The sequence below is a fragment of the Aotus nancymaae genome, unplaced genomic scaffold (assembly GCF_030222135.1).
Source record: "Aotus nancymaae isolate 86718 unplaced genomic scaffold, 86718_ANA_hifiasm-v0.15.2.pri h1tg000011l, whole genome shotgun sequence".
NCBI lineage: Eukaryota > Metazoa > Chordata > Mammalia > Primates > Aotidae > Aotus > Aotus nancymaae.
The window spans coordinates 51,799,132-51,822,889 of record NW_026988422.1 but is presented as its reverse complement, the minus strand read 5'-3'; the positions used below and the strand labels follow the sequence as shown (position 1 = coordinate 51,822,889).

The following is a 23,758-nucleotide window of genomic DNA, read 5'->3' as shown; positions in this document are numbered from 1 at the left end:
TTCATACAGCAATGTTTCTTCAGGAAAATAACAAAATGTAGTTCCCAACTGTCCTGCAGTCCCAGTTCATCCTCATGAATGTCTCTGGCAGTTAAAGAACATTCAAAAAGGATTTTTTACAGCTGAGTCAAGATTTCTAGTTTTCAATCAACCAACATACATTCATAGTACATTACAATAAAGATACGAGAAGTAAAAGGATTTTGCTCTCAGAAAATTGGAATTCTAGTTGGAAAGACATATTCGCCCACTTAAACTAATTAAAAATAAAGAAAGGTACTGTTTGGTACTGAGTGTTAATACAATGAGAATTCAAAGATTAAAAACTAGAGTTGAGCCAAGTGGAGTGGCTCACACCTATAATCCCAGCACGTTGGGAGGCCAACATGGGAGGATCACTTGAGCCCAGGAGTTCAAGATCAGCCTGGGCAACACAGGGAGACCCCACTACTACAAAAAATTTTTAAAAATCATCTGGGCAAGGTGACATGCACCTGTGGTCCCAGCTACTCGGGAAGCTGAGGCAGGAGGACTGCTTGAGCCTAGGAGGTCCAGGCTGCAGTGAGCTATAATCATGCCACTGCACTCCAGCCTGGGCAACAGAGTGAGAGCTTGTCTCAAAAAACAAACAACAACAACAAAAATAACAACTGGAGTGGGCCACAGAAGTCCAAATTGTGTTTATGAAAGAAGTGGAGGGAACATAAAGACATTTCAGTAAAGAACAAGAATTAATAAGATTTGAAAAAGCAAGTAATATAAGCATTACAGGTGAGGGAATAAAGCATTAATAAAGGTAAGAAAGTAAAATTGAACATGGTATTAGGGATAGGGATAAGGTTTGGTCTATTAAATTAAGTTTACCCTAAAGCTGCCTTCTTACATATTTTCAGTTCAGCCTAAAGGTTTCTCTATACAATGTGAACTATAATCTAAAAGGATGTATAAACAGAATGTAACCTGCTCTTGTAACAATCACTGAGTTTGGGCCAAAGGGTGCCAACTGTTCAAATCATGTTCAGATAAGGCAAATGTGCAGCTGTAACAAATCCAGCTGTTTCTTGTACCTCACTTCTGTACTTCTGTATGTCACTTTCCTTTATCTGTCCATCAATCTTTCAGTACCTGGCTGCACTGGAGCCTCTCTGAGCCTACTCTGGTTCAAGAAGCTGCCCAATTTGTTCAATTAAACTCTGTTAAATTTAATTTGGTTAAGGATTTTCTTTTAACAGATCTAAGGTGTAAACAACCAGTTTAAGTAAAATAGGTATGTTTGTTAAGGTTTATGGTTGAATAAATATGGTGAGGCTGGTTTATGTAAGGCTTTGAATGCCAAAGAGACCAATAGAAACTTGATTAGGCCAATGAGAATCACAATTCGTTATTAATAAGGGAAGCAGAAGCAGAAATTTCTTTTGAAAGGGTGGTTTTACAAACAGCATGCAGGTAAGGATTGGAAGCCAGCAAAAAAGATGATGGAGTCTGTTAAGTACAAAGTGATAAGAACCTAAACTTGAATAACAGCATTCATTTGTGCACCATTCAATAATATTTATTGAACGTCTGAATGTTCATCATTCACATGTGAACAAGACAGATATGATATTACTAGCCCACAGAAACGATTAGGTAACAAATGTTCATTGTTTTAAGTTGCTAAGTTTTAAGGTAATTTGTTATGGCAATAGATAACTAATACAGATGTGAAAACAGTAAAGGAAATACCACATAAGGCCAGAAAAGCAGGAGAGAAACCAAAAAAGCATACTACCATTGAAGACCAAAAATTAAAAGTTTCAACGTATAGTAGACTGGTAGTCAGTATCAGATATAAAAGAGGAAAACCACCATGGCACGTGTATACCTATGTAACAAACGTGCACGTTCTGCACATGTATCCCAGAACTTAAAGTACAATTAAAAAAAAAGAAAAAAAAGATGTATATAGGATGAACATTTTTGAAAATGTTATTAAAGTTGATACAGTTCACAACTAAAAATTAACAAGAGATATACAAGTACTTACCACAACTGATGATCAAATTGTTTTTTTCCTTAAAAAGAGAACGAGTAGGGAAAAAGTATACACAGCTGATAAGCACCTCAAACGTAAACAATTCATATTCCTATGTCTATGGGTCAACCATTAACTGATGAAATATCTAGTGAAGTATAAGTCTCATGTATGGTAGTGAGTTTAAACAAAAACTTCACTTCTGTTTTGATCTAATTCCCTAACTTTAGGCCTATACGCTCCTTACAACAAAAGAAGCAGCTTTGAATTTATTCAAACCTTTATCATATCACCTGCCATATGGTGCTATAAATGATTTACATATTCCCTATCCTAACTACATTATAAGTTCCTCCAAAGTAGGAACCTTTAGTTTATTCATATTTGAAATCTGAGTACATAGACCAATATCTAGCCCATAAAAGATACTCAGTTGCTAATTGAAAGTTACTGTATTTAGTAGAAAAACAAGGGATTTCTAAACATATTCACATACCAGCTATCATTTTTTAGGTATTAGGAGTTTTCTACAATTTCTGTCTCTGCTGAATAGTATCTCTTCATTGTAATTCCCTAAAATTTAGCCTTGTCCCATTTGTCTACCTTAGAACACTAGTCAAGGTCCTTCTGCAAGACTTTCATGAGTTTCAAGGTCTTCACTTTTGCTGTATTTAATATTCAATCCTAACTTAGTTATAATACAAACCTTCATTTCAATTATATTGAACTGAACAGTCCTGAATCCATATTCTTTCATGTTTTTCTTCCCAGATCATTTCAAATTTTGACTTGGAATGTCAAAATATTTATTTGAATCTAAAATTCCATATTCCCTTGTGTACACAAGTTGATAATTCCTGAATGAAGTCATTAAGTGGCTATACTTAGAAGAAACTTAAGTAGAAACATAAGAAATAAGAAAATGAGGTGAAGTTATAAAACTTAACATTTAAAATAAACATTGGATGCTTACTTTTTAAATGTCCATTTGTGAAACAACTAAATATTCAATTTTTAAAATGGTCCTGATACACCAAATTAATCTAAAACTTTGCCACTTAAAATATAAATAGGCTACTACTGATCTTAAAGAGCTGTAATCAGGACAAATTCTTATATTGAAAATGTTTGTGGGCATTTACTCAGAACAGCTGCCACCCAGGATGACTAAAATAACACAAATTAGATGTAATTGAGTTAAAGGACCACACCAGGTTTGTAATTCAATTTGTCCTATGTGGTTTGGATTTGGGTTTTCTTTTTCCCCTCCAGCAAACCACAGTTTGAAAACTTCATCAAATAGGAAGAACAAAGGAATAGGAATATATAATGCAAATGTTTATCATGAACAATTTACATAAAATCCACTTTAACAGTTTAGACCAAGTTTGTATGTCTGTGTGTAAGTGTGATGGCAGCAAACACTTGTTTGAATTTCCTTTGAGGGTCCTATTCACTAAAACTTTTTGCTGCCAATTTCTCATTTTATCACAATTTATCCTAGCTGTAAAGTAAATTTTATTTTGATCTAATTTCCTAACTTTGCACACTATTTACCTAGAAGTACAAAGCAGAATCCAGCTTGAATTCAAGTTCATTTAATAGACTTTAGTCCAAAATCCTTTGATTAATGAAAGTCAAGGGTAGAGCCAGAATTTTGACTAGAATGTACCTTTCAGCAGCCTTAGATATGGTTGATTATAAGTTGCTGATAGATATGGCTGATTACATTGTCATCACTGTGTTAATTTTGATTTCTATATGTCTAACCAGCATAGACCTGCCCCTAGAAGAATGTTTAGATAAGATGTCCTGAAACTAACCAATCCCTACCCTTGTTGGGATCTACTCATATAAGAGAATGATCACTGAAGGACGTTTAGGAAAAGAGTTCAGCTTAGAAATTTAGCGTTGCTTCTCACCATGCCCTTTCCATTACAAGTCATGGGTTTGAAGCAAAATTTGAGATAACGAGTTTTCCAAATGAGTATTTTATTCAAGCATTTCTCAATGCATGACACGATAATAGTTCCACATAAACCCAAAGGATCTGATGTAATTAACAGGCTTCATTTCAGAAAATCTTTTTGACAAGATTTCTCTGATAATTACAGGTTAAGTAGACCACAGCAATAGGACTGTGTAACAACCTGATAACCAATCAAAAATCAAACTTACTCTCTTTTAATATTGATTATGTAGAAAGTATTTGAATTCTTGCCAGTATGTAAAAGTCACTTTTCTCTGTGTAGATAACGTATGAAACTATTATTGAGGCAAACTCTTGCCTCTGCATTTTTTACTTTGGCAGATACCGACATGAATGGCACCTGGCCTAATAATTCTTCCTTGTATAACATTCCAGGACATACCATAAGCCTATCCCCTCTAAAGTCTAGGCCCTTCCCAACTTTCCTAAGACTTTAAAACCACACCCAAGAAACTTAAGCTTCTTAGGTTGTTCACATAGTATAGCTGTCAATCATGTCAAAGCGGGAAATGGCTTTTTAGAAATCATATCTTATTTAACAATATTGATGTCAAGGAGACAGAATTTTTTTTCTAAACTAAGAGAACTAGCTACTCATCTGTCTTCTCCCTGTTATCTGACACGACCTGAGGTATGCCATAAATCTTCCAAAGAGACAAGACAGAGAAGTACTACTGATTAATTACAGGAGTCTCCTGAATAAACCAGATGCTGAGTACAAGATGGTTAAGATTATTGCCAGTCAGAACACGCACAAGGCACTCAAATGATCTTGGATGCCAAATTCTCGTTTTTGTTTCTCCCCAAAAATGTGGTAACATTTGTGTTACAGGTAGAAAAATGTACTATAGTGGCAATGCTAGCTTCTATCTTAAATTCATTCACAGTGAAAGCCGTTATCTATACTTTAAAGGTTTGCCTCAATAAATCTAAAATTATATAGCCATCATCATTTTACAGATGGGAAAATTAAGGCATAGCAGAGTGGTGTGACTCATCAAAGGGCAAATATTAAGATTGTGCTTACATACTAGTTGCAGAATAAACGTCCAACTATTGCCCGAGGGAGGATGAACTAAGCAGTCATATAACACACAACTGTCACAAAGAATAAAAAATGTCCAAGAGGAAGTCTGGAATACATCAAGAACTATGTATTCTTCAAGACTGAGCTCAAATGCTATCTTTCATAGTTCATTCCCATCTTTTCATTTTCCAGATTTTCTAAAATACTATTAAACTGTCTTTATTTTAATAGTAATTTACTTCTAAGTACAAAGCTGCAATTCAGTTTACTTTTGCAGACAAGGAAATGAAAAATAACAGATACAAAGCAAGTCAGTGGTATCCTCTCTAATTTCTCTTCTTGGTTACTTGACTGATTTGAATTATAAAGTTAAAGAGAAATTTTAAAAGTAAACTTTTTTTAATCCGCAAAGCCATATTCCAAGACCAACTCTCAAATCTGCAGATAGAAAACATAGTCTACTAGTACAAGAAGTGTAACAAATTTAAATTTAGAACTAGCCAAACACAAGTAATCTTTTTAAATTCATATGAAACTGCTGAATAAGGAAACAGACCTTTCCTTACAATAGCAATTCAAAATGCTTTGCCTCAGCTGAGCCTCATCTGAAGCCCTCCAGAGCAATTTACCTACTGAGCTATAAAACATGAACAGTTCATTTCAGTACAGGTTATACTTAGAACAAGTTTCATATGTGTTTATAAATACTTTATGGAATATATAGTTTTAAAATTATAATCTTTAATAGTTTTAACATCATAACAGAGTAGTCCACAGATGCAGAAAATATACAGCAAACACTGCTGAACTTGCGGCAATCAAGTGTTAGTTTTGTTCACCAGTTGGATACTAAGCTTTGAAAGAATTATCATACTTGGGGTGACATCATTTTGAAAAGTATGCTGAGAAAACAGTAAATTTCTTTAAACTCTTCTCTCAAGTATCTCCTTTGTCTAAATTGTTTTTCCTTTAAAGAGAAAAAATTACTGCTGTTCTGCATCAACAAAAAGAACAACAGTGACTTTTCACAGAGGCTAAAATCTGTTACATGTTTTCCTAACAAACAGCAACCAATCACAAGAAGGTGAGAGTGGAATTTAGAATGAGAATCTAACAGGATAACATCACAAAAAGTGTTAGAATTCAAGTAAAGTGGCAAATTTTACATATGACTTTCCATTCCAAGGTTTATGAAGATGACAGAACTCATAGAGAATATTTGAATAAACATAAAAATAAAAATATACCTTAGGGAAAAAAAACTAAAAGGTAGGCCACTCACTTCTATAAAGGCATATGACTAAAAACATTAGAATCAGAGTTAGATTCACCATGGAGGGGCTCCTACAAATTACAAACCTTTGCTTTTATGTAAGTTTTTAGCACTGTTCTACCTAACATGGAACACTTTTTGCTGGTCTAAAAGAAATAATAAACAAATTCTAAATGACCTACTCTGGGTACTTCTCTCACTTTGAAGAACTTCCTTAAATATGAAATAACCACCCTACTGCTACCATTAATTTGTATAACATCCTTTTTTTTCTTTTTTTAAATTGCTGATCCTGTTTATTCGGCAGGAAAACTCCACCAGCCCAGGAGGGACAGGTGGGCTTAATCCTCCTCCTCATCATCTCTAGCTCCAGCCCGGCCCTGACCCTTCTTGGCATTCTTCTTCACGTGGCCCGGGAGGCCACCCCCGCAGAGGGAGAAGTCCATGTGCTTCTGGGAATCCAGGCGGACAATGAAGGACGGGATGTTCACCACCTCCTTGCGGACCCTGATATGGCACTGGCGGAGCAGCAGGCGAGTGTGGTGGATGGACTTAGCCAAGCCCAGCTTGAAGACCTGGGTCTGCAGGCGTCTCTCTAAGAAATCCTCAATCTTCAGGTCCAGGATGTAATGCAGCTTCATCTTGCCCTCATCCAGCACCCCAATGAGGACCAGCCGCCGCAGCAGGGCGTTGCCTTCCAACAGACGCCGTGGGTCCTTCTCGTCAAGCGTCAGCAGCTCCTGCGCGGCCTTGCGGATCTTGGCCAGGGTAAATCTGACCCTCCAGACCTCACGTTTGTTCCAGAGCCCATACTCGCTGATCAGCTTCAGCTCTTGGTCCAAATGAGATTTCTCGAAGAGTCTCCACGGGGTCACATAAGTTTTGCAACAAACCCAGCTCTGGGCCACTGGCATTCTGGCTCCGCTTACTTGTCTGTACCTAAGTACAGGATCCGGTCATTGAGAAACAGCAATTTGTGTAGAATCTTTATTGAGCAGCACAAAATAACTGGCAGTGGTTATCTTTATTATTTCACAAAACATCCCTGGGTAAAGAGTCAGAAATAATCTACCACATGTTAAAGATGGGAAAATTTAAGAGCAAAGCATGACCTGCAATCACAAAGTGAGACGGTTATGAGCTGGGACTAATTCCCCAATTCCTGACTGCCAACCTTTTGTTCCTGGTATACGACGGTACCTCGTAAATATCTGAAAATTCAAAAACATAAAGTGCAAACATCTTACAAGTATTTTATCCAAAGCTCTCATTCACTTTGACTCAGTCCTACGTTTCTTAGTTTTATACAGTAAAAAAAAATTTCAAATACTAGTGGTCTAAATTGATTGTCTATAGTTTTGTGGTTATAATATTTGGCAGTTATCAAATACTTTTGGAGGTTTACTTTGAACATTAAATGATCATTATAAATATCCTTCAAGGAAAAGTGATAAGTAGCAGCATAAGTTTTATCTATTTAAATATTATTTATTTACAGTCCTAATTAAGTATAACCTAAATCAAGCCCAGAAAGGTTCTTAGTTTATCAGAATGTATCTTCTGAAAATAAATTAATTACCTAATAGAATCCTAGAGCTGTAAAAGCCCTCAAAGTCACCTAATGCCTTCATTTTATGTATTTCAAATTTGCTTCTTTAATTTGGAAATTTAAATTAAGTGTTAAACAGAAGCAATGGAGGGAGGACTTAGGCATATGGAACAGAGAAAATCATATATATATACAGCAAAGAGTCCTGGTTCCATTTAATTCCCATCAGTGTAGTAATTGGGTGGAAGTGAGTTAAGGAGAAAGAAAGGGGAGACAGTGTTAATGCTAGTGAAGTCCTCTGAACTGAGTCCAACAAGTATTTCTAAGACAGTCTAATTTTTAAGGATAACACTCCTCCCGAAACCAACAATTGCAACTTTCTTTACATTTGATCAGAACCAATAATTACTGATATGGTTTGGCTCTGTGTCTCCCACCCAAATCTCATCTTGAATTGTACTCCCATAATTCCCACGTGTTGTGGGAGGGTCCCAGTGGGAGATAGTTTCAATCACAGCGGCGGTTTTCCCCACACTGTTCTTGTGATAGTGAATAAATCTCACGAGCGCTTATGGCTTTATCAGGGGTTTTGGCTTTTGCATCCTCCTCATTTTTTCTCTTGGCACTGCCATGTAAGAAGTGCCTTTCACCTCCCACCAGGATTCTGAGGCTCCCCAGCCACATGGAACTGTAAGTTCAATTAACCCTCTTTTTCTTCCCAGTGTCAGGTATGTCTTTATCAGCTGTGTGAAAATGAACTAATACAGTAAATTGGTACCAGTAGAGTACAGTGTAGCTGAAAATGTGGAAGTGACTTTGGATCTTGGTAACAGACAGAGGTTAGAATAGTTTGAGGGGCTCAGAAGAAGACAGGAAGACAAGAAAATATGAGGAGGTTTGGAACTTCCTAGAGACTTGTTGAATGGCTTTGACAAACTGCTGATAGTGATATAAACAATAAGGTACAGGCTGAGGTGGTCTCAGATGAAGATGAAGAAGATTGTTGGAAATGGAGCAAAAGTAACTCTTGTTACGTTTTAGCAAAAAGACGGCAGCATTTTGTCCCTGCCCTAGAGATCTGTGGAACTTTGAACTTGAGAGAGATGATTTAGGGTATTTGGTGGAAGAAATTTCTAAGCAGCAAAGCATTCAAAAGGTGACTTGGGCACTGTTAAAAAGATTCCATTTTAAAAAGGAAACAGAGCATAAAAGTTCAGAAAATTTGCAGCCTGATGATGCAGTAGAAAAGAAAAACCCATTTTTGGGGGAGAAATTCAAGCTGGCTGCAGAAATTTGCACAAGAAGGAGCTGAATGCTAATCCTCAAGACAATGAGGAAAATGTCCCCAGGGCAGGTCATAGGTCTTCATGGCAGCCCCTCCCATCAAAGACCCAGAAGCCTAAGAGGAGAAAATGGTTTCGTGGGCTGGGCCAAGGGTCCCCATGCTATGTGCAGCCTAGGGACTTGGTGCCCTGCATCCCCACTGCTCCAGCAATTGCTAAAAGGGGTCAAGGTATAGCTTGGCCCATGGTTTCAGAGGGTGCAAGCCCCAAACCTCGCCAGCTTCCACATGGTATTGAGCCTGCAGGTGCACAGAAGTTAAGAACTGAGGTTTAGGAACCTCCACCTAGATTTCAGAAGAAGTATGGAAACGCCTGGATGTCCAGGCAGAAGTTTGCTGCAGGGACAAGGCCCTCATGGAGAATCTCTGCTAGGGCAGTGTGGAAAGGAAATGTGGGGTTGGAGTCCCCACACAGAGTCCCTACTGGGACACTGTCTAGTGGAGCTGTGAGAAGAGAGTCACCATCCTCCAGACCCCAGAATGGTAGATCCACTGACAGCTTTCACTGTGCACCTGGAAAAGCCTCAGACACTCAACACCAGCCTGTGAAAGCAGCCAGGAAGAAGCTATACCCTGCAAAGCCACAGGGGTGGAGCTGCCCAAGCCTATGGGAACCTATCTCTTTATCTGCGTGACCTGGATATAAGAAATGGAGTCAAAGGAGATCATTTTGGAGCTTTAAACTGCCCCACTGGATTTCAGACTTGCATGTGTCCTGTAACCCCTTTGTTTTGGCCAATTTCTCCCATCTGGAATGGCTGTATTTACCCAATGCCTGTACCCTCATTGCATCTAGGAAGTAACTAGCTTGCTTTTGATTTTACAGTCTCACAGATGAAAGGGACTTGCCTTGTCTCATATGAGACTTTGGACTGTGGACTTCTGAGTTAATGCTAAAATGACTTAAGACTTTGGGGGACTGTTGGGAAGGCATGATTGGTTTTGAAATGTGAGGACATGAGCTTTGGGAGGGGCTGGGGCAGAATGATAAGGTTTGGGTCTGTGTCCCCACCCAAATCTCATCTTGAATTGTACTCCCATAATTCTTACATGTTGTTGGAGGGACCCGGAGGAAGACAGTTTGAATCATGGGGGCAGTATCCCCAATGCTGTTTTCGTGGTAGTGAATAAGTCTCACAAGATCTGATGGTTTTATCAGGAGTTTCCACTTTTGCATTCTCCTCCTTTTTCCTCTTGCTGCCACCATGTAAGAAGTATCTTTTGCCTTCCACCATGATTCTGAGGCCTCCTCAGCCCCATGGAACTGTAAGTCCAATTAAACCTCTTTTTCTTCCCAGTCTCAGGTATGTCTCCATCAGCTGCATGAAAACAGACTAATACAGTTACTAAAATTTTTTTCTCTTCTAATTGTCCATATCAGATTGCTATGAGAAGAGGAAAGGGTTAAGCTAGCCCTAAAGATAATACTATATGTGAGAAGCTGAAAAAACTGTGATAAATTATGTCTACATACTAATAGGTAAAGATATCCAAGATCTACTGCAGAGTCAAAAAAGCAAGTTTGTAGACTGAGAGGCAGAGTAAGTATGATACTGATTCTGTGAGGAAAGCAAACAGACACATACACACACACACACACACACACACACACACACACACACACACAGAGTAATACTACATGTCATAAGCCCATTTACCTATCCATAACATGTATCTCTAACTCAGTGCATAGAAAAAGGTCTGAAGGAACAGAAAACTGAAAATACTTGTCATTTTCTGGCATTGGTAGGTAGGCAGCTGGCATTGGGGATGACGGTGGTGAGGGAATGTCAGAGTAGCCTTTCCAAACATTCCAAATGTTTTGAAAATAATATGTTAATATATTACTTATTTAATAAGAACTAATTTTTAAAAAGAATCAGATGTGGATAAAAAAGGAGAAAGGTTAAGCAGGAATATGCAATGGTTAGGGAGAAGCATGACTAGGCACAGCATGAGAAGCCTCTTCTTCATCAGTAACTTAAGGTAAAGAGCTGCTATTTTCCTTCATTCAATTTACTCCTTAAACCCATCATCTCTGGCTCTATCCTGGTGATTTTTAAAAAGCACCAATGTGAATGTGAAGGCTCATGGTCCTATGAGTTTCTAACCATTCTTTACTTCTTTGAAACATGAGATAAGGTGGTAGTAGGCAGATGAGGGTAATGAGTTTTCTTTTAATTCTTGAAATTAACTACTATACCAGAAATCTGCTGTGGTTACTTTTCTCTATTCTTTAGCTATAAAAGTAAGTGCTAGCTTTTGGCTGTATAAGTAGGAGGGAGGTATTCATTTAACACTGTTACAAACCCGTTTTATCACTGCTATAACACCAGTAACTTTCGGAATCAAGTCCTTCTTCCTGGTTTGCCCAAGAGAAATTAGTCTGCAGCCACTAATCTGAAATCTGCCCTAATGGTGGTCCTACTGCTTGGTCTATGCATATGGTTTATTTCTTTTGTCAAGAGAACTCTTTGTAAAATCTTGGCTTCCTCAGTTCCTCCATACAAACAGGAGTTTGTCAGAGAAGAGTGTTCTGCATGTATGGGGCAAGGAAAGGCATGATCAAAAGCACAAGTATATAGCAAGCTCAGGGAATTATGAGGAAGCTGGTGGGACTAGAATAAATGTATATGTATGTCTGGCAACGGGGAGTGGGGGAAAGGGAAATTATGGCAGATAATGAGATGAGAATAAGTAGATCAGAGCCAGACTCTGAAACCCTGGTATGACAAGCTAAGGAATTTAGACTTTATCCCTTGCGTGTTAATGGGGACCCATCAAAGGTTTTTAAACCAGAGAGTGATATGATTAGAGCTGTCTTTAACGAAAGATATTTGAGAGGAGTATGGTGGATGGATTAGAAAATGTAAAGGTTAAAAGTAGATAAGTAGTTCTCCAAAAATGGAAGATGAAAAGGGTCTAAACAGGGCAATGGCTAGGAGAATGGAAAGAAGAGTACGAACAAAGTCAAAAAGCAATTTGAGTGATAGAAGAGACAGGACTTGTTGATAGATTGGTTGTGAAGACAGAGGGAACATAAATACTCAAGATGAATGTGACGTTTCCAGCTGAGAGGATGGAGAGGCCATTAATGACGATAGAGAGTATAGGAAAGGAGGTAGGGTGTTTGGAGTGTGTCCGGAAAAATGGGTTTGGGATTGACTGAACTACTTACTAGGATAGCAACTCTTACTGCGCTTCCAAAGGATAAGGATCTTTGTTTGCTAATTTTCTCTGTGTTGCACCTATTACAATGCCATGTGCATTTAATTCAAGTTTATGAAAATGGTGATAATGCTAACGTATGCCAGGATAATTAGGACTTGACAATATTTAAGATATCTCTGCAAAATGCCTGTGTAGAAAGGAAATATGAGACAAGGTGATTTGTTTTACTTTTCTGTCAAATTTCTTCTTTAGTCATTTCCAAAATAAATTCCCAATAATAACAGGGCTTTTAACAAGAAGGTCCATTACTAAGAGCAACCTGCGGTAGACCATCGTAGGTCTCACAACTTTACATTCTACACATTCCAATAATCAAGTCACATCACCTCTAATTCTCCTTCTTGTTCAGGAACCTGTACTACCACTTAACATTCTAAAACCTGCCGCACCCAACAGTCAAACATAATCAGAGCCATTGTAACACTATGGGAAAAAAAGAAACAAATCGTGCTGCTGTTAAAAAACACTTTAGGGAGGTACAGGAAAAAAAAAAGCACCATTTGTTCTGGTTAATGTTGTTGTGCAATGTTTTCTGGGGTTTGCCTTGTAGGCATGTTGAAATCATAACTAAATAAATCAGCTCCGGCAACACAAAGAAACAAGATTCCCTTCCCCTTTGGCTGCCTGAAGGAATAATGGGATCTTCTCCATGAGGTGCACACACTTTGGAGCTGCTTTGTTTTTAATCCTCTGCCAAGTCAAGTTTTAGTTTTATTTTAATCTTAGTAACCACAGTAAATTCCAAATCTTTGACAAGTAAATGCTTTCTTCCTCGCCAAAATCCCACTCACTTTCCTTTCTAACTCCTAGAGCTTAGGAGTTCAATAATGGCTGCACTACTGATCTCTTTTCATAAACAAGAAAATAAATACATTATAAATTAGGCATATTTCTTGACATTTACATGTTAGTTTAAGTGTGAAATGGGTACAATAAAAGTGTCATCTTCTCTGCCCATCATTTAAAATGTGTGTGTGTGTGTGTGTGTGTGTGTGTGTGTGTGTGTACTGTAGGGAAAAGAACAGCATAGAAAATCAGAAGATCTGAGCCCGAGTCTCATTCATTTCAGTTGGCTGTATGACATTGGTTTAAAAACTTAAATTTGGTTTCCCTATGCATAAAAGTTAGGTAAATATACTAGATGGTTTTCAAAGTCCCTTTCACTTTTAAATTCTGATTCATAAGATGTCTATTACCAATTTTTTAAAAACACATAAAAAAGTCACTCAAAAAAATTCCTTAAAAAACTCCTAAATTTTGGTGGTAAAATGGAATAAGCCTAAGAAATTATCTAATCTGTAGAGCTCTGAAACTACATTCTATGGGAAATGCCTAAGCTGAGAGTTATAAACTATTTATTTCTTGGAAGGATTCCATAGTTTAAAGAGAAAGATTGCAACCGGCTAATCTAGTTCAGCTCTGTCATTACAGATGAAGAAACTGAGATCAGGAATGAAAGAAGAAATATAACACATCCATAAAATGCTGTACAACTATTTAAAATGATGGTAAGAGAAAAGGGGTCAAGATAAGATAAAAAAGAAATGAGGATATAAAACTGTTTAAGTATATATTCATTTTTCAGAGTAATAAACTCATTGTATCACTTTCTTTAAAACATTCTCATTATATAAATTCAAATAATACAAAAAATGCAAAGAAAAAATGCAATAAATCATCCAAAATCTCACCATTGAGAAGTAGTCTGTATTAGCATTTAGTGACCATTATTCCAGACAACTCTTCACATATACAGATAGAAAATGGAAATAAATGACAGAAATAAATGTATTCTATCTGGGATGAGATTATAGTCACTATTAAAAATAAAAAATAACAATTCTAATGTTACCTGCAATTAACAGAAGCCAAAATGAAACTGAAGAAATTTTAAATCTTAGACAAATGTTTCTTTACTCAAGAAACATTGTGAAAAAAATCCCTCTAAGAAAAATGATAAAAACCACAAAGAATAGATTAACTTACTTTTAAGCTACTTTAAATTTTCGACAGTTCTGATTGAACTGTTGCCACGAATGATAAGATTAATAATCTCTTATTCCCATTTCCTTTCTACCTACTTTCCAATTGTTGTTGTATCTATTTGTTTTACTTTGCCATGATGTAGAGTGTTTACAGTCTGTTCTACTGCCACAGTTCCTACAGTGTCTAAATCTTACATTTATATATGAAGGTATTTAATATCACAACCAGTTTTTGGTTTGATTCTTCTCTTGGTTGGCTAAATTTTAACAAGTAGTTCTTTTTTAGAAAGGTCTCACAGATGCTATATTCTCTGGGTTCTTTCACATTTGAGAACATATGCCTGTGGACTTTATACCTCAACAACGTCTTGGCTGGGTACACTGTTCTTGGGCCATCATTTCTTTTACCAGAACTGTGTTGACATAACTCCTGTAGTATTCTATATTGTTATGAAGTCTGAGACCAGTCTGAACTTCTTTCTTATGGATAACTTTTGCTTTTCCTTACATGACTGAAGAAATCTTTCTTTTGTTTGACAACAATCAGGATATGACTTGATGTTGAACCTTCTCTACCAATTTTCAGGATTCAATTTATCTTTTGATCTGCAGGTTTAGTTCTTCTTTCAGTGAAGTTTTGCTATATCACTTCTCCAAATACTTTTTTAGTTTGATTTGTTGGGTCCTCTTCCTCATAGACACCAGTAATCCTTTCAACTTCATATCAGATCATTGTTAACCAAATTGTTTTCATTTTTGTGTCTTATTCCTGTGTTTACTGTATTTTAAGCTTTCACTCCAAACCATTAAATTTTTAGTAACCTCTATTCTATTCCATACTTGTTCTATATCATTTATTAGTTTTGCACTAGAGGTGTTCTTGTCCTTAAATGTGCTTCCTTAGCTCTAAAAACTCACTTTTCAACAATATGAATCCATTTTAAGATGTTATTTGTATGTACATGTGTGTGTCTATGTGTATGTGTACATATACATGTACTATAAAAGTCCAAAAGGCTTTTATCTACTTTACCAAAATGTTAATAGTTTTATGCTATAGTCAATGATTTCTTTTCCTTTTCGCCTATCTGAATTTCCTAAATTTTTTCATAATGAATAAAATATGCTTACACACTAATGTTTATAGACACACATATGCAAATGTAAATGTTGTATATATATTTCTAGAAAAAGAGTGGATTTCCAGAAAAAAAAAATTGAGAACAAAAAAAAATATTTTCACAGAAAATATTGTGAAATGATTTGTCTAAGCAAGTCAGTTGGTAGGATTGTTTCCTTCAACTAACTATGCTATTTCCAAGATGTTTCCTTCTCACAGGATAGCTACACATTTTCGGAGAACTGAAATATCCAGCCAAGGACTAAACATCTTTATGTCAGTCATGTAAAATGGATAACTTTCCAAGAATAATATCCTTCCTCAAGCTATGTGCACATTATTGTTTTTGAAAAATAGGAAAGTAAGCTGTATTTGCATTCTGATAGCCAGCATATAATCTGTGTCTGAGAAACAGATACACAGTGGATGTGAATGAAAACCTCTCCTGCTTTCTTAGTGACCAATTTTGTTCTTCTGTTTTGAGATTGAGCAAGTAGAGGCCTCAGAAAATTTCTTTATCAAAACTGTATCTAAAGAAGGAAATTCCAACTGGGCATGGTAGCTTATGTCTGTAATCTCAACACTGGGAAGCAAAGGTAGTAGTATTGCTTGAGCCCAGAAGTTTGAGACCAGCCTGGGCAACATAGCAAGACTCTGCCTCTACAAAAATAAAAAATTGTCAAAATATAGATATGCTAGAAATAAGACAGCATGGTAAATTTTGACTGTTTTTTCAACTTTAATTATGTCACCTAATAACACTTAGAGATACATCAGCATGTTTATACCTGGCTTATCATTATTTTTCAAGGCTAACATAAATTTCAAAAGAAAATATTGACCAAAGGAATTCAGGAGAACCAAACACAAACATTCTAAAAATTCAAAAGTCATGATCTAAATTTCAGGATTGGTAACACTAGCAGGTGATTATTATTTTACATGTATAAACCTTAATAGGTTACAGAATAAAACATAAAAATGAAGAATATAGAAAATCAAGTAATACAAAAAGTTGTATCACTTAAGATGGGTTAATACAAAAAAATGTGATATGAAAAACTGACTACAATAAAAGATGTGGCAAGTAAACTAAAGATTCATTGAAATATAATAGAAAAATTCATGATCAATCTAGAGAAAGGGCAATAGAGGTAAGGGGAAAGGGGAAAGGGGAAAGATTTTCAAGGAAATATTTAAAAGCTTCCTTATCAGGCTTTTTTTTTTTTTTTTTTTTTTTTTTTTTGGAGACAGTGTCTTGCTCTGTTGCCAGGTGTCAGGCTAGAGTGCAGTGGTGCGATCTCAGCTCACTGCAACCTCTGCCTCCTGGGTTCAAGCAATTCTCCTGCCTCAGCCTCCCGAGTAGCTGGGGTTATAAGCGTGCGCCATCATGCCCAGTTAATTTTTGTATTTTAGCAGAGACAGGGTTTCACCATGTTGACCAGGATGGTCTTGATCTCTTGACCTCGTGATCCACCCACTTCGGCCTCCCAAAGTGCTGGGATTACAGGCATGAGCCACCGTGCCTGGCCCCTTATCAGTCTTGTATCTGGAACATCCTAACAAATAAAACAAAACTTAATAGTTGTGACCACATGAATGACTTTGGATGCCCAGTTTTATAATTTAGTGTTGCAAGTTTACAAAGACAAATGTCTTAAAGGGAGGATACAATAGTAAAATTTGTTTAGAGCTAGAGCATCTTTAAAAAGCACTGAGACCTTATTCACTTTGGCTACAGTTTCACCTCATCAAATTTACATTCAACCATCCAACACTATTCAAAAGGTTATCCCAAGTAAGAATAGGAATGAAAATAAAGAGAAATATATTTTTTTTTACTATAACTTTTATGTGAGTTTTTTGTTTACTGTATTCAGTCTTGACTTCAAACCAAGTTTATTTGACAAGCACTTGGTGGTAAGACTAGACACTAAACTTTTCCTTGATGAAAACCAATGTGGGTGGCTCTCTGTATTTTTCATCTTTTTTCAAGAGGGTGCCTCTTTGTGGTGGCATAAGATCTCATATTGCTGTGTGAGAAATACTGCTGTCCAGCCAGGCTAAACACTCAAAAGTAAATTCCACTTCTGAGTTCAACTGGATTAATAGTGATCAGAAGACTCAATCAATCTGAAGCCAGGAAAGAAATTCATAAAGAAAATCATCACCAGCATCATCATCATCAAATAAAAATAAAGCTTCATATATAGAGCTCTATGTTACTATCACATAAAATAAACAGACATGATTCCTGTTTTCCATGAAGCCTCCATGCTAGAGCAGATGATGTGACACAGACATATAAACAGACATTCTGAACACAGACCAGAGACATGATGGCTGCCACTAGTGCAGAAATAAATCAACAACAGCTAAATATTTACAAAATGTGAGAGATTTATTATGTGCAATGTATTTTGTATAATCCAGATAATAGTCTCTGTAATTGGTGAGGACTGAATGAAGGTACAATTCTTTTGTTCCCTAATCCTACTCTCTCTTTGACTTCTCATGTAAGTTTTAACCTGACAGTGACTATTTTGTATTCTACAAAAACAAAATAATAGCATTTAAATTTATTCCATATTGTATACACTACCAAGGTATAGACTCATGAAAATACAATATAGCAAATTCTACTATGATTTCTGATGAAATGAACCAGGGCAGAAATTCAATTTTTAAATGTCTTATCAAAAAATATTCTCACATAACATACTCCACACACCAAGTAAACTATTTGGGGGCACTAACTTGTGGAATGGTTGGTGTTAACTTTTGATCAGAGACAGGGATTCTGAGTGTTATAGATGGCACTATCATTCTCCATCAAATATTACCTGTTTTATTTCTCTAAAACTTCTTCTGGCCATCTTCATCTCTTTGGTCCTTCTTTTTCAAATTTCTTCTTTTCACTTTCTTTTGCCCTCCTCTGACTGTAGGATCCACAAATATAAAAATAAAAAGCTCCCCAAATAGATGGAAGGAACATGGGGACCCTTCTCCCTTTGGTTTAGAAAAAGGAAGAAGTCTGTTTTTTAGATAGTTTAGACATATCATAATAATGATTGTGAATTAAGAGACCTTAAAGATTATCTGGGCTCCAAACACAGTGAACATCTTTCAGTCCCTCAAATGTGCCATATTCTTTTATATCCAAGTATTTCCTATAGTTGGATTATGCTTTATCTCCAATTTAACCACCCCAACACCTACTCACCTTTCTACAAAAGGAAACCTTAAGTTTTGCTTCTGTACTTTTCCTTATGTATTTTCATAGCTTGTTTACCCATTCATTGACTTGATGCCCCAGAAGATTGAAAGCTTTGTGTGAGGAGGAACTAAGACTTTATCATCTCACTCTATCACAACACCTGGCATTTAACGATGGTTTGTTGAAGAGATGAAGAACAAGCCTGATCAAAACAATTAAAATACGTTCTATAGCTCTGGAGCTGCACTACCCAACATAGGTTTCTACAATAACAGAAATGCTCAATATCTATGCTGTCCACTATACTAGTCACATGTGGCTACTGAATGCTTGAAATGTAACTAGTGAAACTAGTTGAATAAACAAATTTTCACTTTTATTTAATTTTCATTCATTTTAATAGCCACATACAGTTAGTGGTTAGCATACTGGACACTGCAGCTCTAGAGTTACAATAGAAATATATTATGCATGATTTGGTTTGATTGTATTGTTTAATATATAGATCACATTTTAAAATAAGGTTTACTGAAATAATTCAGATTTCCTACATGAAATGTCTCTTAACAGATTACATACTATTTGAGGACAGGAATTTTATCTTGCTCATCATCATCTTATATATAGTAGATACTTGACATTTTATTTATTTTTATTTTATTTTATTTTGAGACAGAGTTTTGCTCTGTCACCCAGGCTGGAGTGCAGTGGCACAATTTTGGCTCACTATAACCTCCACCTCCCAGGTTTAAGTGATTCTCCTGCCTCAGCCTCTGAAGCAGCTGGGATTATAGGCGCCCCCCACCACGCCCAGCTAATTTTTAAATTTTTAGTAGAGACGGGTTTCACCATGTTGGTCAGGCTGGTCTCAAACTCCTGACCTCAAGTGATCCATCCACTCACCTCAGCCTCCAAAAGTGCTGGGATTACAGGCGTGAGCCACCATGCCCGGCCAGACACTCAACATTTTAAAACATTTAACATTCAGTTAAACTGAATGGGAATACTGACTCTTTTTTTTTTTTTTGAGACGAAGTTTCGCTCTTGTTACCCAGGCTGGAGTGCAATGGCGCGATCTCGGCTCACCGCAACCTCCGTCTCCTGGGTTCAAGCAATTCTCCTGCCTCAGCCTCCTGAGTAGCTGGGACTACAGGTGTGCGCCACCATGCCCAGCTAATTTTTGTATTTTTTAGTAGAGACGGGGTTTCACCTTGTTGGCCAGGATGGTCTCGATCTCTTGACCTCGTGATCCACCCGCCTCAGCCTCCCAAAATGCTGGGATTATAGGCGTGAGCCACCGCGCCCGGCCACATGTTGCTTCTTAATGAAGCATTCATGTTAACAAAAGTATTGGATCCGTCTTGTCTACACAGTCCTCTAAGTTGGTTAATTCTGTTTTGTTCTATAGTGTTTGTCAAGTTCATTAAATATAATTAATTTTAGCTACATAGAATCTAATATCTTTTAATTTTCTGAACTATCAGCAATTGATATATATAGTATTTCATTTTTATCATCACCAATTCTGAAAATTAAGATCTTCTTGAATTAAGTCAAACATCTTTTACAAATTAGGCATATAATTCAGTATATTTCCAAACCTAGAGAAATATCTTTCATATAAACAGAATAAATCAGAAGCAAGAGTCAGACACTGTGTCATACAAAATGATGTCTTTGACTGACAGAAAAGATATGCTTGACAAAATCCCAAACTACATTCCTGGAACTACTCCCTGATGAAATTGGTTCCTTATAACATTTGAAAGTACCTTCAAATCCTAAGTGCATATTGGCTTTCTGTGATCCAGCCATAAGGAGTAATAGCACTATCATCATTTATATTTCTGGATCTAGGATATGTGTATCAGCATGAATTAGCTGACAACAAAATTCTTCATATTTCTGAACACAGCCTTCCACGGAACTATCTGCTGTATTTTTAAGCAAAAACAAATTCTAGTAAAACTGAATTTTACTAGAGAAAGGCAAGAAATTAAATCATCTATCCGCAACTGAGTCCTCATTGACACTCAGCAGCTTATCTCATTTTAACTATTTCCCACTGCAACTATTCTACACCTTTTCTCCTATCTCATTTTTCCTCATTCTTGGCCAATGGACTTATCTTCTTTAATGAGATGCCTGAGGTCTGGTATATCCTCCCTCAGGATCTGTCCTCCCTCTATACGTCCACCCATCTCCTATCCTCTTACTCCTCTGATCTCTAAATATTCCTTCCCAAGGTCAATAACTCAACCTAAAAACTTCATATCATTCTTTCCAGATTCTTCCATGATCTATCAGCCAACAATTAACCGCCTACTCCCCAGTACCTTCTTTCTCTTCTTCTTCAAATACTCCTTTACCTCTGCCTACAAATACACTTATTTTTTTCAATTTAAAGAAGTCTTCCCTTGACCCTAGTGATCCTATAGCTAACATTTCATCTCTATCCTCCCATTCATCTCCAAAATCCGTGAAAGAGTAGTCTACATTGGAAAGGTTATTCTTTAACATGCACCTATTCTTTAACTTCCGAGATTGATTCACCCACATCATAGTATTAAAACTATCTTCTTAAAGGCCATCAGTGACCTCAAAGCCACCAAACCTAGTGGAGTCTTCTTCATCCCCATCTATCTTCTCCTCTGGAGAGTTGAGCATATGATACCACTGACTAGCCTCTCACAAAAATTCTTTCATCTCTTGGTTTCCATGTCACGTGCTGATTTAGAAAGCAAACATGAGAGCTAGCATCTAAACCTACAAAATGGCTAATATTATTTCCCTCACTCATAAGATACAGGAAAATAAGCAACAGACTCACTGAGTCTGTCCTGAGTGGGGAATTAAGCACAAATAATCTTACAGGCCAGGTCGGTGGCTCATGCCTGTAACCCCAGCTCTTTGGGAAGCAGAGGCAAGCAGATCTCAGCCTAGCCAACATGGAGAAACCCCGTATCTACTAAAAATACAAAAAATTAGCTGGGCATGGTAGCACATGCCGGTAATCTCAGCTACTCTGGAGGCTGAGGCAGGAGAATTGCATGAAACTGGGAAGTAGAGGCTGCAGTGAGCTGAGATTGTACCACTGCACTCCAGCCTGGGCAACAGAGCAAGACTCCATCTCAAAAAAATAAAAAAAAGAAGAAGAAAAAGAAACTTACCTATCAGGTAAGGTCAGGAATAGTATATCTAATCTTAACATTGAAAATGTAAGCCTCTGATCCCTCATATCATTCTGTGGATTATCAGTCCTAACAGCTTCTGTGATGATTCAACAGAAAGAACAATAGAATTAACTTGAGTTAGAGCGCTACTCTAACCATAGAGTACAGAAGAGTCCGCAGGACAATGAAAACCGCAGCAGTAAAACAGGGTCACACACCTTAAGAGGGACTTTATATTCTACCTCTTCCTAGATAAATTCTCTGAGGACAGAAGTAATGTCTTATCCATCTTACTCTTTCTGCAATGCTTAGCATAGTGTTCTATACTAAACAGGACTAGAATATATGTAAGCCTCACAAAATAGCTGATGTAATTACAGGCATTTGGTTTAAGATGCCAAAGAACATCTGATTCAGAAGTAGTAAGCATTTTAAAAGAAAAAAACAAAAACAAACAAACAAAAAAACACTTTTTTTCCCTTTGCCTTTAGAATCCTCTGGTAGTCCTGAAGTCAACTCTGCCAATAATCTTTTACATGTTGTGTTCCTAACAATATTAGATATGAATATTTTCAACTATTTCTATTTCTTAAAGAGCTTCTTTCCCTCTTTCTTCTCCTTTTCTTCCCCCTCCTACTACTCCTATTTCTGGCCAATTTTTCAGAAGACATCCTTACTTTACCTCATTAAGTTTAATACAAGGTGATGTCACTTTTTTTTTTTTTTTTTTTTTCTCCTTAAAGTAGCTACAGCATCTGTCCTTCCTCAAAAGATGTTTTTGGACAAGCTAAACTTCAAGATGTCATTTAGGAATAAGTTTAGACCACGGGATGCACAATTTATTGCAATGATATGTTAATAATCTTTATAAGCACTCTAGCTCTGTCCATGTACATTGTCAGAATGTATGACAAGGTTTAATATCACTTCTTCCCATATATCTATCCATTCATAAACATTGCAGAAACACTTCATTTACTCTTCCATGCATAGATTTTTATTACTGCTTAAAATCTCACACTGGTATGTACTTTGTATTGACAATGATACTTCAAAATAGCTTATTATAAGCTTATTATAGTTCAAAACTTTGGACAACCGTTTTTAACTTTCCAGCTATCATTTTTTCTATAAATGAAGCCAGGGAGCATTTTCCACAAATGGTTTATGTAACAATAGGTTACCTGAGGAGATGACTCTTGAATCTTTTGTGACAATACTATTGCTAACGTAAGCAACAAAAATTAAAGAAATTCTGGAATTAGAGTGGAAAGAGTGACTAATCTTCACTGGCAACGGTGACTTAGACTTCATTCTGGATTTCATTTATCCCAATGAAGAACTTTTTGTTCAATACCTGTAGGATATATTAGTTTGATGGTTCTAATAGCATTTGGAAATATCTATTGCTTTTTCAACATTTGTGAGTCACATGGGGTTATTTACACAAAAGAGCATGAGGTCCAGAAATGTTTCCATATGCTAGAAAATGATTCCATCAGTTTAACAGGGCAGAAGAAAAACTGTGATTGATTTTACAAATGAACACCAAGCTACAGGAGGTTCCTTCAAGGTTAACTTTAACAACTTTGCAGCCACATCAGATCACCTCATAAAACAACAGAATAGTATAAAGTAAATTATGATTTATATGTTATAAAAACATGCAGCATGGTTAAAATACAATTTAATATTCTAAATTCAGATAAACCTGAGCTTTCACCTATTGATAAAATAGTAATTTTTCTGCCTACTCTCTTGTGACTCTTAGGATCGTATAATCAAAAAAAAGGCAAGTTCCAACTTTCTAACTTCAAAACTTTTAACCATACTGTTA

General features: G+C 36.6%; 2 protein-coding genes across 12 annotated transcripts in view; both read right to left on the bottom strand.

Moving 5' to 3' along the window:
* Nucleotides 1–23,758, bottom strand: part of RAD51B (RAD51 paralog B) — a 769,161-nt gene that overhangs the window by 619,318 nt on the left and 126,085 nt on the right. The gene's annotated exons all lie outside the window — the stretch shown is intronic.
* LOC105707249 (small ribosomal subunit protein uS4-like) lies at nt 6,351–7,218 on the bottom strand. The gene has a single exon (XM_012438158.2). The coding sequence runs from the start codon at nt 7,216–7,218 to the stop codon at nt 6,646–6,648; it is 573 nt and encodes a 190-aa protein (XP_012293581.2). The 3' UTR covers nt 6,351–6,645.